The sequence below is a fragment of the Palaemon carinicauda genome, chromosome 27, assembly GCF_036898095.1.
Source record: "Palaemon carinicauda isolate YSFRI2023 chromosome 27, ASM3689809v2, whole genome shotgun sequence".
NCBI classification, from domain to species: Eukaryota; Metazoa; Arthropoda; class Malacostraca; order Decapoda; family Palaemonidae; genus Palaemon; species Palaemon carinicauda.
In genome coordinates, this window is record NC_090751.1 from 48,741,928 (window position 1) to 48,756,977 (window position 15,050).

At 43.3% G+C, this 15,050-nt stretch overlaps 1 protein-coding gene across 1 annotated transcript in view; it reads left to right on the forward strand.

Moving 5' to 3' along the window:
* Nucleotides 1–15,050, forward strand: part of scat (VPS54 subunit of GARP complex scat) — a 205,222-nt gene that overhangs the window by 86,815 nt on the left and 103,357 nt on the right. Inside the window, exons 12-13 of the mRNA XM_068351075.1 lie at nt 4,662–4,916; nt 7,575–7,669. Coding sequence (XP_068207176.1) covers nt 4,662–4,916; nt 7,575–7,669 — 350 coding nt within the window. The remainder of the gene's footprint in view (nt 1–4,661; nt 4,917–7,574; nt 7,670–15,050) is intronic.

A 15,050-nucleotide genomic window follows, 5' to 3' on the forward strand; every position in this document is an offset into this window, starting at 1 on the left:
TATTGAATGTTATAGGAGGCCTATGGGGATGAACAGTTGAGCCAAGCAAGTTTCTATCGGTGGTTCAACAGGTTTTCTGAAGGAAATGGACAGGTTGAGGATGAACCCAGGTCTAGAGCACCGAAAAGTGCACGCAAGAAGGAAAACATTGAGGAAGTACAAAGGTTAGTGATGCAAGACTCTCCAATATCTGTGAGGATGATATCTGAAGCTGTTGGTATTAGTACTGGCACAATAGAGACAATTCTGACTGAAGATCTGAAGCTCCACAAAGTCTGTGCAAAATTCGTGCCAAAGATCCTCTCCGACGACCAGAAGCAGTTTCGTGTGGAATGTTGCACTGACATTCTTGAAATGATAGAGGCTGATTTAGTTTTCCTGAATAAGGTAGTGACTTGCAGTGAGAGTTGGGTGTTCACCTATGACCCTGAGAGCAAACGTCAGAGTGCTCAGTGGAAGAACGCGACCTCCCCCAGGCCCAAAAAAGCAAAGATTCTCGAAGTTTCCTTGCATCTTGACACGTGTTCACAAATCAACAAACCAGATAAGACTGGTTCCATCACGTTCAAAGCTGCCCTCAAACCTGCAAATATAAGAAGTTGCCAGCTAGTAATTTTATAGAGCACAATACTTTATATGTATATGTACTTCACCATGAAGTAGTATTTCGATCAAATCCTATTTAATGTCTCTCCTGACATTTTCTCATTACTAATTGAACGTACCTCATATATATGGTCAGTCTATAGGGCATTATCCTGCTTGATTGAGCAATGCCACTGCCCCTTGCCTTTGCCATTCATGAGCTGCCTTTAAATCTTTAAGGAAAATTTCTATACCTCAAGGAGGGGAACAACAATCACAATCCTGGCGTATTGTTGACCACCCTACAGGGCAAGGGTACACAAGTTTCGCCAACCCGACCAAGTACAAGACGTTTACGATCGCGAGCAAGATGCTCACTATTCCGAGGCATTGCTCTTTATTACAAGGAAGTCTATTGGTCTCCGATCACCGAGCGCCAGATTGCTGATCTCTGATCGACAGCTCTCCTATCACAAACTGTCTCCTCAGCATTGCCGATCGCCGGCCCTACGATCGCCGATCGTCACCATGCCTATCATAGATCATCAATTCTAGTTTAGCGATTGGCAGATCACTGATCGCCTTGTTGTTGATCATTCAACACCCAATTGCCAGTCGCTAGCTTGACAGTCGCTGATTGTCAACTTGCCGATATCCGATAGTCAACCATTGATATCCGATCACTGATCCCAGTTCATTGATCTCCAATCCCAGATCACTGATCCCCGATCTCTGATCCGTGATCACTGATCTCCGATCACCGATCATTGATTTCTAATCTCCAATCTGATCCCTGATCAATGTCTTCTGATCTCTGAGTACCTCCCTTCAGCTCCGATCGCCGATTGCCTGTTCTCCAGTCCCCGATTGCTAGTTTGCCAATTCCCCATTGTCACATCACCGATCGCCGATCTCCTGAGATGGTGGGTGGCAAAACAGAACCTCAGCAAAGAAGCCAACCTTCTCATCCCATCCTCCCACTCAAAAGAATTGGGTGGGCCCATATGCCGCACCAATCCATATCCGTCCTTTGGTCCGAATCAGAAAGGTACCAGCACATAAATCTCATGGAGAACCATCTAGCAGTAGAAATACTCAAGTGGACAGAAGACAACAAGGTGTCCCTATCTGCTCTTGTTATTCCTGGCAACAGAAATGTGTTTACAGACAATCTGAGCAGAGTGACACCGATAGTGGGCTCCTAGTGTTTGAATCATATAGGAGCCAACAGTCTTAATTTTGTGGGGTTCCCTGACTGTGGACCTATTCGCAATGGCTCTGAGCTTCAGGGCCCTGCTCTATTGTTCCCCAGGCTCTTTGGCAAGATGCATTCCAACAACGGTGGGACAGCATAAGTGTGTACGCATTTCCCCCATACTGTCTGATGAAAAAGTCCTCAACCAAGTCAAGGTAAGCAAGAACTTATCAATGATTCCAATAGCTCTTCTATTGCATCACACAGAATGGTCCCCGGACCTTCTGCAACTTCCGACAGAGCTTCCGAGGGAACTTCTTCCACGACACGATCTACTCAAACAGCCACATAACAACTTCCACAAAGCTGTAGCTTCGCTTCGACTTCATGCCTGGGAACTGTCCAGTAACTCCTCTCTCAGAGAGGCTGTTAGCAACGAGTTGCGGAAAGGATGTCTAGACACCGCAGACATTTTCAGCGTCAGTCTTCCAGGCAAAGTAGTTGGCTTTTTGTGACTAGTGTTGTGGATGAGGTATCACTCCCCTTGATGCCTCTATTCTAACAATAGCAAAGTTCCTGGTGTTGTACCTTCGGGGAGAAATGCTTCTCTCGGTTTTGACAGTCAAAGGCTACCTCTCAGCCTTAGGTGTCGTCTTTAAACTGAAAGGAATGGATACTTCCTCGTCGTCGGAACTTTCTCTACTCTTACGAAGTTATGAGAGTACTTGTCCCCAGGAGAGACTTAGCATTAGCTCACCTCAAGGGTACATCACGTTTCGTCAACCCAAGAGGGTCAAAGGGAGCTCATCAGGATCTCATTCCTGACTGGAACCCAATGAGTCATAATATTATTATTATTATTATTATTATTATTATTATTACTTGCTAAGCTACAACCCTAATTGGAAAAGAAGGATGCTAAAAGCCCAGGGGCTCCAAGCAGGAAAAAAGTCCAGTGAGGAAAGGAAACAAGGGAAAATGAAATTTTTAAGAAGAGTAACAAGATTAGAATAAATATCTCCTGTGGACACACTAAAAACTTAAACAAAACAAGACAGAACAGCGTGCCTGAGTGTACCCTCAAGCAAGAGAACTCTTACCCAAGATGTGGAAGACCATGGTTCAGAGGCTATGGCACTACCCAAGGCTAGAGAACAATGGTTTGATTTTGGAGTGTCCTTCTCCTAGAAGAGCTGCTGGCCATAGCTAAAGAGTCATTGAGTCTTCCTACAGAATTAGTGCATCTAAAACCCTAATGAAGATCCTCATAGCTCTGCTTTGGATTAAGCAGAATTGTTCTTGGACCTTTTTCATCTTCTAGTAGATCTCCCGAGAGAGCTACCCCGACGACCCGTTCTACTCAAACAACCACACATGAACATCTTTTAGAGGACGGTTCCGTCTCTACGGCTTCATGCCTGGAGACTATCCTGCATCTCTTCTCAGAGAGGATTTTCAAAACAGGATGCAAAGGAATGTCTGGTCACATACGCCAGTCCCCCGCCTTGGCATACCAGGCTAAATGGAACCTATTTTGTGGTTGGTGTCATGGAAGGGATCTCTCTCCCTTCAATGCTTCTATTCTTGTTATAGCGTATTTTCTGATTATCTTCGCAAGAAAAAACACTTTTTGGTCACGACAGTGAAAAGCTCAGCCTTAAGCCTAGCCTTTCAGTTGAATGGAGTGAACCTTTCCTCTTTGTTGGAACTTTCTCTACTCATACAGAGTTGTGAGATCTCTTACCCCCAGTCGGATAAAACCTCCTCCTTGGATCGTGGTTTGGTTCTTAAGGTCCTTGAATGGACCTCCCTACGAACCATTACGCTATGCAACAGACCATAATGTCACTCTGAAGAAGGCGTTCCTACTCGCTTTAGCGTTAGCTAAGAGAGTCAGTGAACTACATGGTCTCTCGTACAACATCGCCAATTCAAGGGGATGGGAGGAACTGACTTGGCTTCGTACCTGAGTTTATTGCAAAGACTCAAAATCCAGGCGTACTGGACTCTAGATTTGGGCCCTTTCAAATTAAGAGTCTACATTCTGTAACCAGTGATCCAGATCAATTGTTATTATGCCCAGTAGGGAGTTTGAGGTACTACCTTGAACATCGATGTGGTCTAACATTTCTTGATGAAATCTCCTCATGAGACTGCCAATCTGAGGAATCCCATGGTTAAGACCTTTGTTCTTAGTTGCATTGGCATTGGGGAAGAGAAAAAGGGAATTGCAAGCCTTCTCGGTTAAGTTATGCTTTTTAGCTATGGGAGAAGTTTATGAACAAGGCTTTGCCTAGACACCTAGAAATCCCTTCCATCAAGATTATTATAGGTAAGGCTCAAGTAGAACTGTTCTTTTGCCCAGTGGTAGCTTTGCAGTTCTATTTAAGTAGGACATTAGAGGTCGGGGACTCGTCCAGAAATTTGTTCTGTATTATTAATTTGTTCAATGTTATTAGACTTCTTACAAGACAATTATGAAAAATGACATGTGACATGGCACCGATGTGTGAGCGGGAGCGTTAGCAAGCTACCCCTACTAACTAGGGGAATGGGTAGTTAACCCTCGCTAGATTTTGATGGCTCGTCCTTTCAGCTTCGCTAAAAGTAATAACCCCTAATAAATAGCTAAAGGTTTGTATCGTTCGGAAAAATACAAATTACAGTATCTCTGAATTTGTCATTTTAATACTTACTGAAGTTCAATAATGTCTCCTGCCCTCTTTATGCTACATTGGGTAGATTGTATTATTAGTGGAAGCTGTAGAAATATTTACTTTATATTTAAGGGGTCAGGTTTGTCCATTCCAGAGGAGGAACAGCAAAGAACTTTGGTCATTCTAAATAATATTAATCTAAAGATGTTATTCATCTCTTTTAGGATCAACTAATTGCTGTCGTATTTGGAGTACTTCGACTTCAAAAGTTTGACTTTTTGGATAGTCTTCGAGAAGAAATCTATACTGCCATAAAAGCAACTGTAAAACAGGGAGTAGCAGAAGCAGTGAGCCAGGTTGAAATTGACCAGGAAACAGCAAGTGTTGCTGACCAGGCCAAGACCTTGTCCATTAGTGCTTGGCTTGCTCTTTTATCGACTATCACTTCAAGGCTCAACATAGTTATAGCTAGAGTTAAGGTATGTTGGCTGTTACTTCTTGTAATTTGTATGTCTGTGTCATTTTTATTATTAGTTTGTCTTATCAACTTGATAAATCTAGTGCTTTTACATGAAAGTTAGTCTTTATTATCAGGAATATTCAACTTCCCTACCTTCCAATGGATTTGATTAACATTGATAAATTATAAAAACTGTTATAAGCAGTGTTTGACTACTGTATTGCAAGAAGGGGATTGGTGTAGAAAGTCACTAAGTTGGTACCGCCAATATTACTCTCTTTTGATGTTGCACTGAATGTTGATTTTATGGTCCATTTTTCTTTTCCTTTATTATTTTGAATTTTTCATTGTTTTACATAAATTTATCTTTTATATATGTTTCCGTTCTTCATTATCTTTGTGAATTTGAAGATTCTAATCATCTTTTTTTTTATTGTTTTCAACAGTTTCTTGTGCTTGCTACTTTGGCTTTTTTCAAACTTGTGAAGATCTTCACGGCCATTATTGTTACATTTATATCTTTCACAATCTTGAGTAATCTTCCTCTACCATTCAATGAGGCTAAGAACTAGCTTATTAGAAATACATAAAGATTTTCAGTCTTTCCTTTGATAAAAGACTTTCCCTTATTAACTTATATCTCTTGCAGATTTATTAACTGCAGTAAAAATGATCTTCATTTGGTTTTGTATCATTGGCTTTTGAAAAGTCTTTCTGAAGAGTATTTTTGCCAAAATAGGAAATTGTACTGTAAAAGGATTGGTTTCTGAATATGCATTTGATTTCATCAAATGGCATAGGGTTAAGGGTCAAGGTAATTGTATTTCTAAATTGCCTAGACCATAACTTTTTATTTACTGTTGAAAAAGTTGGTTTCATTCCCAGTGTCTCCTTCATCTAGCTAGGGATAAGATATTTTGAGAATATACCTCCAGGTTACCATCTTGAAAGTTGGCCCGAGAGGGCAATGGTATTAATCAACCACATGAGGTACTGTAGTAGGTTGGCCAGGGCACCAGCCACCCGTTAAGATACTACCGCTAGAGAGTTATGGGGTCTTATGACTGACCAGACAGTATTACATTGGATCCTTCTCTCTGGTTACGGTTCATTTTCCCTTTGCCCACACACACACATTGGAGTTCTCTTTCTTGAGGGTACACTCAGGCACATTGTCACATTGTTTTATCTTATTTCTCTTCCTCTTGTTTTGGTAAAGTTTTTATAGTTTAAATAGGAGATATTTTAATGTTGCTCTTCTTAAAATATTTTTTTCTTTGTTTCCTTTCCTCACTGAGCTATTTTCTCTTTTGGAGCCCCTGGGCTTAACAACAACAATAACAACAATAATAATAATAATGATGAGAGCTCCAATTAACTCTCAGCTATTCTCGTTCATGGCTACCAAGTTGGTATTTAGGCATTTTTAAACCCAAGTTTCAACTTGGGTAAACAAGCTATTAGGCAGAGGTAGTATTAATGTCTACTGGTACATATTTTTGGTGGTATCATTATTTTTAATCAGCACCAAGGAATTTTTGGATATTTTCTTGTCACCTCTATTCAGTATTCATTTCATGGAAATTTTTAGATTATTTCTCATGAAATTATGCTTTTTATTCAGTTGTAATTATATTTGAATTTCTTAAAAATTGAATCCAATAGCTTGATCATAGAATTGAGGAACTAGATGTGTAGCATAGCAGTGTTAGGCTGTTAAACTAACATGAGAGTCCTTATCCCTGCAAATGCAGATGTTGAATCAGGTATTGCTTTGTAGAGTACCAGTTTCAGGTCTGATCCTGTTGACAGCTGGATTATGTTCCTTCAAGCACATCCTATAATGTTTTCTCCTTTTTACTTTTTATTCAGTTCCTTTGGTTTTTCTTTACTAGACTGTTTCAACTTCACTATGGTTACAGTGTTCCACCTACCTTGCCTAGTCATCAAATTATTCGAGTGAGCACTATGGTAGTTTAAGAACACAGCTTAGTGACTTGAGTTATTATATTGTAATAATTAATCTCTCAGCTGGTTAAAACATTAGTTGAATTAAGTATAAGTGCTTGGGAATTAATTTGTTTTAGTACCTTCATGTTCAAGTCTGCTTATGAAAAGAGAATGACATTCTTTTAATCACAGTATTAGATGGATGATAATTTCAGTCTTTTAGGGGGCATGTTTTAGGTATGAAATATGAGAAATTAATGGTCTTTTGACCTTATATGAACTTCTTTAAAACAAAGCTGTTTTAATTATCAATGTTGGTTGTGATGACAAAAGGCAAGCTTCTGTATCTTGGCATAGTTGTTACAGGCACTTGTCTTTTGCTTTTCATTATTGTAAAAAAGATGGAAGAATAGATATGATTTTCATATAAAAAATCTTCACTACAAATTGATCTACTATAGGTTGCTCATTTTTTATTTTTATTTTGTTGACTAGGCTGGATTTCTTTCCTTTGTTTAAATTTTTTCTCGCTCCTTTGGTTTTTACTCGCCTATCTGTTGAAGTTCTATAATTGTTTTAATACCTCAATTTTTAAGCTGGTTTTCAGCCAGTTTTAGGAAAATTTATAAATATGACCAGCCTACCCAGTTAAATTATATTTCTGATAGTTTATAACGTGGATTTTTTTTGTTTAGCATTCTTTTGAATATATCATATTATTTTCTAGGTCATATGTGAAGTAATGGTACAAACAGTAGAAGCTGGTGCTGGCCGAACACAACCAGTGACTGAAGGAGTCCAAGCTGCATCACTTGTTACAATGTAAGAAATACTCATTTCACCATTGCTTGTATAGTGATTATAATTCTATAGGCCCTTGTATTCTGACAAATTTATATTGTTCCCCTAATCTATTGCATTCTTTCTTTGGTCATGTTTTTTTTTTTCATATATTTACTCTTTTGTGATTTTTTAATTGTTCCAGGGCAAACAGAAACACTCCACTATTTATATTGGGTATATTGTTTTTGGCGAAGCTGAGCTAGTCATGATAGTTTTAAGTGAGGGATAACCACCGCACTCGCTAGTTAGTGGATAGGGGTGGGGGCAGTTTGGCTACCCCGCTTACTCACACCTGGTTTGAGTAACCACTTTGCTTTCTTGGTTCGGTAGAGACGGACATACTGCCCGCACTCTCCCGATTTTGACTTTTCTGTTTCTTTTTCGTTATATATATGAAAGCCTTCTCACTTGTTTTTATATATATGAGTAACTTATTACAGTGCTGTTTGTGTGACAGCGTATTACGGCAGTCTCGTTGCGAGGGAGTTGTCATTGTGTTGATACTACTACTCCCTTTTTTGCTGCCCTCCATTTTACGTGGATGGTTGGCAGTTCCTCACGAGGGGGGGTTACCTTTCCTGTTTGCTGAGTAGGTTTCGCTTCTTAGTAGTTTCTTCTGTTGTCAAGTTAAATTTATTAACGGTTTGTTATTTAAATTTTTCAGCGGTTTTATGATTTGTATTCATCATAACTTTTATTGTTCCTTAGATAGCGACGCCGTTCTTCGTTCGGCTAAAACAGCTGATGTAGAAGAAGATACATTCATTCCTGTGAAATCGACTGCTCTGGTCTGTCCAGTGCTACTGATGGCAGATCGTGAGCTGCTCAATGGTTGCAAGGTAGCACTCGATGCCGACCTTCAACTTGAGCAAGGCTTGTTGAAGGGAAGCAGAGAACACAATTAGGAGCCTCCAGGGGTTGAAGAACTTTCCCTTTCGAGGGAGAGTTAACCTCCCCATTTGTTGGGTTCAGCCGTTTTGCAACCTTCCCTCTTTCGGAGAGAATTGCTTACAGCTCGACAAAGTTAGTAGCTGCTATCTCGTCTCTGAAGACTGTGTTTCTCCCCCTTGGGCTGGGGGAAAACAAACTCCAAGGTAAGGTCCTCTTGTCCACGAGAGAGATTGTTCATGGTCTAACACTTGATGTACACCTACATTTTTTCTAATTGGGCTGGGGGAAAACTAGTTCTAGACGATGTCCTCCTTTGGGAGAACATTCCTCTCATTTACAAGAGAAAGCTTATTCAGGTTTTTGTGACAGAGCAGAGTCCTTCTCCGAAGGTTACTGCTAGATGTTCCCTTTCCGCAGTCTGTCGGGAGGAGGAGTTTCTGACCCCTCTTTGCCTTGGGCTTTCTCCTTCCCCTGCGGTAGGAGATACCCTTTTGAACCTTTTCGTTGTCGCAGGTGCTGCGGCCTGTCGGTCTGACCTTGGTCTCATGGCCGACACCACAGTCATTACTTCTCCTCCAGGGGCGATAGGAGAGTAAAGTCCTAGGTATGTTCCCCCTCCGGACCTCCGGAGGAACATCTTTCGTTTGAGAGAGAACCACTTGTGGTCAACGGTCTCCTTAGGCTTATGCTTCTCCCCCAAGGGCGGGCTTAGTGCGTTATCTGAAGCGATGTTCTCCTTTGGGAGGACAAATATCCCCCGGGGGAGGAAGCTCTCGAGCTTGAGTAGTCTCCATCTCGGGTGGTTTCTGCTAGGCGTTCCCCTTCGGAGGTTCCTTGGGTGAAGGAGTTTTTGACCCTCTCCATCCAGGGTGTGCTCCTCCCCCAGCGGGTAGGAGACACCTTTTTTAAGCCCTCGGATTCAATTCGCGATGTCATTTTGGGGTCTTGTGACGATCTCGCATCGGGCTTTCTTGATCCGGAGCCTTCGGGCTTCCGTTGCGATGGTCCTTTGGGTTCTCACAACATGGGACCTTTGGGTTCTCTTTTCACTAAGCCTTTGGGCTTGCGGGACACCGAACCTTCGGGTTCTGGTTTTGATGTTTTTTTGGGTTCTCGCAACCTGGGACTTTGGTGTCCTAGTTACGTTGAGTCTTTGGGTTCTCTTGGCCTGGAACCTTCGGGTTCCTGTTGCGTTGAGTCTTCGGACTCTCGCAACCCTGGTAACGCTGAACTCTTGGGTTCTCGCAATTCGGGACCATTGGGTCACCCTGAGCTTTCTGACTCTCGTGTCATCGGGGGATTTTCGGGTCCTTATCACGTTGAGCCTTCGGTGTCTTGTGACTGTCACACATTGGGTTTGCATAACCTCGGGCCTTCGGGCTCTCGCAACCCGGGATCTTTGGGTCCTTGTCTCGTTGAACCTTCGGGTTCTCACAGCATGGAACTCCTGGGTGCTCCAGTTGTGCTAAGCTTTCTGGCTCTTGCAATTTTGGTAACATTGTACCGGTTGGCAATTTTTATCACGTCATGCTGATACTCAGGTTTCATGTGAAAGGTAGATTTCAGTCTCACATTGCGGAGCTCCGTTGGGCTCTCATGCCACCCGCTACGTTGAACCTTCAGGTTCTTGTAGCAGGGAAACCTCAGTTTCCTGTTGCATTAATCCGGGATTGTGCAACCTTGGTTTCGTTAAGCCCACGGGCTCTCATACAGGGAGCCTTCGTGCTCTAACAATCTGGGATCTTCGGGTCCTTGTCTCGTTTGGCCCTTGGGCTTAAACGACACCGAACCTTCCGGTTCAGGTTGCGGGGAGCCTTCCGGCTCTCGTTATACGGGATTTTCGGGTTCCAGTTACTTGAGCTCTTTGGTTCTCGCAATTCCAGTTACGATGAATGGGCTCTTGTGACTGCCGTTATGCTTCTGTCGACTCAATAAGAGAGAATCTTTGGATTCACGTCGCGTGAGACACGGCGCGTTGCCTGAGGGATTAAATCTCCTTCTAGGTAACGATGACTTAGTTTCTTTGGGTTTTCGTCATCCTTGGTTGCATGAACCCTGTGGGTTCACACTGCACATTGCCTGAGGGATTACATCTCCCTCCAAGTAACGATGATGTAGTTCCTTCAGGTTCTCGTCATCCTTTGTCGCTTGAATCCTGTGGGTTCGCAAGACACGTTGCCTGATCAATTCTATCTCCCTCCAGGTAGTGATGACGTAGTTCCTTCGGGTTCTGGTTATACGATTCTTGAGAGATTCCATCTCCCATAAGGAATCGGTGACGTAGTTCCTTCGGCTTCTCGTCACGACGATCACTTGGAGGCATGCGCGACAAGGTTCTCTATCAATTTTCGAGCTCCCTTTACATAGAACCCTTAGGTTCTCATTGCGCCGAATCTCACGGTTCGTGCAACCCAGAGCTCTCCCTGGAAGGCATGTGCGACAAGGTTCTCTACCAATTTTTGAGCTCCCTTTACATAGAACCCCTAGGTTCTCGTCACGCTGAATCTCGAGGTTCGCGCAACCCAGAGCTTACTCTGAAATTTCTATGGTTTACCACCTCCCTACGGGCTTGTCATCCAGCGTAGCATGACTTGTAACGTCGCCCTATACTCCCTGCTAATTGCTGTGCCACAGCTAGGCTGGTTTCGCCAACTCCCTTCCTTTCTGAACGAACCACCGTTATCCTCCCCCCACCCCTCCCACTTCTAGTGATTGGGGTAGCAGGCAGTTCATGATCATCTCTCATCATCGAGAATGGAACGGAAACCAGCAGAAAGAATTTTTACATTCCAGTTCAATTCCTTCTGTCAGGTCTTGCCTGCATTAGATGGTAGTACGTTCCATGGCAACCCCATACGGGAAAGCAGTTGATGGCAACCTGATGTATGGTCCTTTTGAGCAAACCCTCACATATGCGACTACCCCTTTTAGGGAAACTCTCGTTTCTGAGAAGTTTCCTATAACTTTGACAGGCGTTTGTTAGAACTTCATAAAGGCCGTAAGAACTCTTTTCTGGCGCATGCTCTCTCTCCAAGACAAAACTGTAAGGTTATTGTCACAAACACTGTTTCTACCGATTGTTTGAGTCAGCCACATACCGTCATTGTATCCCTGGACACAACGACTTCTCGTTTTACATGATCGGCTTTTGAGACATTTTATTTATTTTACCCTAACAGGGTTATTTTCTCAAGCATTTAGTCCCAAGGGAATAGTGTTAGCTTACATTTTCGAACAATAGCAACAATGTGGTCATCTTTTTTATTATGTTTACGAACGTTACAAACCCCGCCCACAAGGGAACCAGATAACCTTGTCTGTATGAATGTTGGCAAGCCCCTCCCACAAGGAGAATAGGCAAACCAAAGGAGGTATGATCACTACAATAACTATATTTTGTTTGTGGGAATATGCACTCACATATAAAATACTTCAGCTAGTCGACAATCAAATTTTCCTTGGGCAATAATGTTGCGATTCATTGCACATATATTATTCCCGCAACCAGGTCTGTTTTCCAACGTTTACCTGGAAGCAAAGATTACGCATGCGCTAACGCTGATAGGCATGCATGCAAATGATCTTTCTGCCAACAAGGGCTATAAACCATCTTACAATTAGAACTCCTTTCTAATAAGTTGTAATGGCTATATCCTTTACTGGAAACCAGGTTATACATTACTCGTCTACCTTCCCGTATCCAGACATACTGTACTTTATATACTATCTGCCTTTATAGGCACTTCTTTCCTTTCTTTCTGATCGAAGGTCTTAGTTTTCTTAGAAATACTTGGAATGAAAAGTTCTCATAAGCGTATCTGTTCCTTAGAAGGGAACATTCAATTCTTGTGCCTGTTTTACCAATCCGAGATGAAGAAATACATACATTTTTCGTCTTTCTGAAGAAAGAGAAGTCTTGGTTACAAACTTTTTCAATGTTCTCCAACCGAGTTCTGGACATGACTTTAATACGGGCTGAGCCCAAATGCTTGTCCTGCTCACAGGCCTGTTACTGGTCTGTAGATAGACTTAAGTGCTCATTACCTGTCCAACACTAGATTCAAGATTCTTCTTAATCTTATCCTTTGGGAGTAGTTGGTTGCGTTCGGTAGTTACTAACTTGTCTCTTATCCGGAAGGCGTTTTCTAAGGAGAGTCACGCTAATAACAACCAGTACTGGCTACCTGGTTTACTGATTTGTATCATTCTTACTTGGCCAACCCACTCTAGATTAGTGGCAGTTGGAGGGAGGATAGGATCCCACCCCCATCATAGCAGAAGCGTGTAAGCAGTTGCAAGTTTTGACATCATCATGAGATGTTTTTCTTGCTACGCAATCTCCCGACCCCCTTTGGACGAGCCGCAGATGGTGGGTGGCAGATGAGAACCTCTGCAAAGAGGCCAATCTTCTCCTCCCCCTTCTTGAACTGATGCTGTCTTTGGATGCATCAAAAGAAGAAGGGGCACCATATGCTGTACCAATCCATCTTCGTCCTTTGGCCCGAATCAGAAAGGTACTAGCATATAACTCTATCAGAAAACCATCTAGCAATAGAAATACTCGGATGGACAGAGGACAGCTAGGTGTCCCCATCCGCTCGCGTTATTCCCAGCAACCGGAATGTGCTTGCTGACAATCTGAGCAGGGCGACTCAGATAGTGGGCTCCGAGTGTCTTTGAATCATCTAGTAGCCAACAAAGTCTTAACTTTGTGGTGTTCCATGACTGTGAACCTTTTCGCAATGGCCTTGAACTTCCGGCTCCCTCTCGACCGTTCCCCAGGCCCTCAAGCAAGAAGTATACCAAGTATGGTGGGACAGCTTAGAGGTGTATGCATTTCCCCCATGTGGTCTGGTGAGAAAGTCCTCAACCAAGTCGGAATAAGCAAGAAATTATCAAGGACTCCAATAGCTCTGCTATGGCATCACGCAGAATGGTTCCCAGACCTTCTGCAGCTCCCGACAGAGCTTCCGAGGGAACTTCCTCCACGACACGATTTTCTGAAAAACAGCCACATACCAACATCTTCCACAAAGTCATAGATTTGCTTTGACTTCATGCCTGGAGACTGTTCAACACCTCCTCTCTCAGAGAGGCCTTTTGCATCGAGTTGTGGAAAGGATTTCTAGACACCTCAGACGTTTTTCAGGGTCAGTCCTCCAGGCAAAGTGGTCGATCTTTTGTGACTGATGTCGTTGAAAGGGTATCACTACCCTCAATGCCTCTACTCGTGCAAAGTTTTGAGATGACTTGTCCTCAGTTGGAACTTAGACCTCCTTCTTGGAACATGGTTCAGGTTCTTCAATCTTTAAAGGTCCCTCTCTATGAACCTTTATACCAGGCAACAGTTCACCTCCTTACATGGAAGACAGTACAGTATTTCTACTCACTTTGGCTTCAGCCAAGAGAGTTAGTGAGTTGCATGGTTTGTCTTCCGATGTCTCCTACTCTGGGAGATGGGGAGATGTAACTCTCAGCTTCGTCCCTGAGTTCATTGCTAAGACTGAAAATCCTGGTGTGCTGTACCCTAGGTTTGGCCCATTCTGGATAGAAAGTCTATGTTCTGTAACCGAAGACCCAGTGTCTAGATGGGGCTTTGCCCAGTGATGAGTCTGAGGCATTACCCTAAAAGAATGACAGTAGCTTGCCCCCCTTGTGTCAGCATGGGGAAGGTCAAGATGGGGTCCGTAAGGAATACCTTTTTCTCCTGGATTCCGAAGGTGAGTGATTTTCCTTTCAATCCAGACCCTCTTCTTTCCAAACGATCCAGAGCTCATGACTTCAGGGGCATTGCAATGTCCCTGGCGTTTAAAAAGAACTACTTCATGGCGTAGGTACTGCAAGTGGGCGTGTTAAAAATGTCAAACAACGTTCACCGCCCACTACATGAAAGACGTAACCCACAGGAACCTGAACATGTTTACTAGTGTCTGCCAACAACCCTGGTTCGGCGCCCTCGTCAGGGCAGTTGTACAAGCTTTCAGGCCTGCCCTCTCTGCCTGCACCTCGGAAACTTCTCTGAGCTTCCAACATCCTTCGGTCCCAGCGGACTCTTGGCAAAGAACCTCGGTTGTCTCTCCCTTGAAGAGGAAAAGAGGAGTCCCAGATACCAACTCATCTTCTGGGGTGAAAGGTCAGACCTCCTGGTTCTCCTTCCACCTGCTCTCCTGGATCACTGCCACCTCAGCCAAGGGAACCTTGCGAGGAACCTGTTCCAGTCTCCTCCCTACTACCTTCCGAAGAAGACTCCCCTCATGACGAGAGTACCACGCCTCCGGAAGCAAGCAGGAAAGCCAAACCATCCAGGTCTTCCATGCTGGAAGCTTATCTTCTTTCTCGCAAGGAGTCGAAAGACTCCAAAACGTTGCTGAAGTCCTCTTCGAGGACCTCCAAATCCACAAGAGCAGTCAGTCACCCTGAACGCGACCCACCGCGAGATGAGCTCTCAGAGGTGGACGAAGGAGACTTC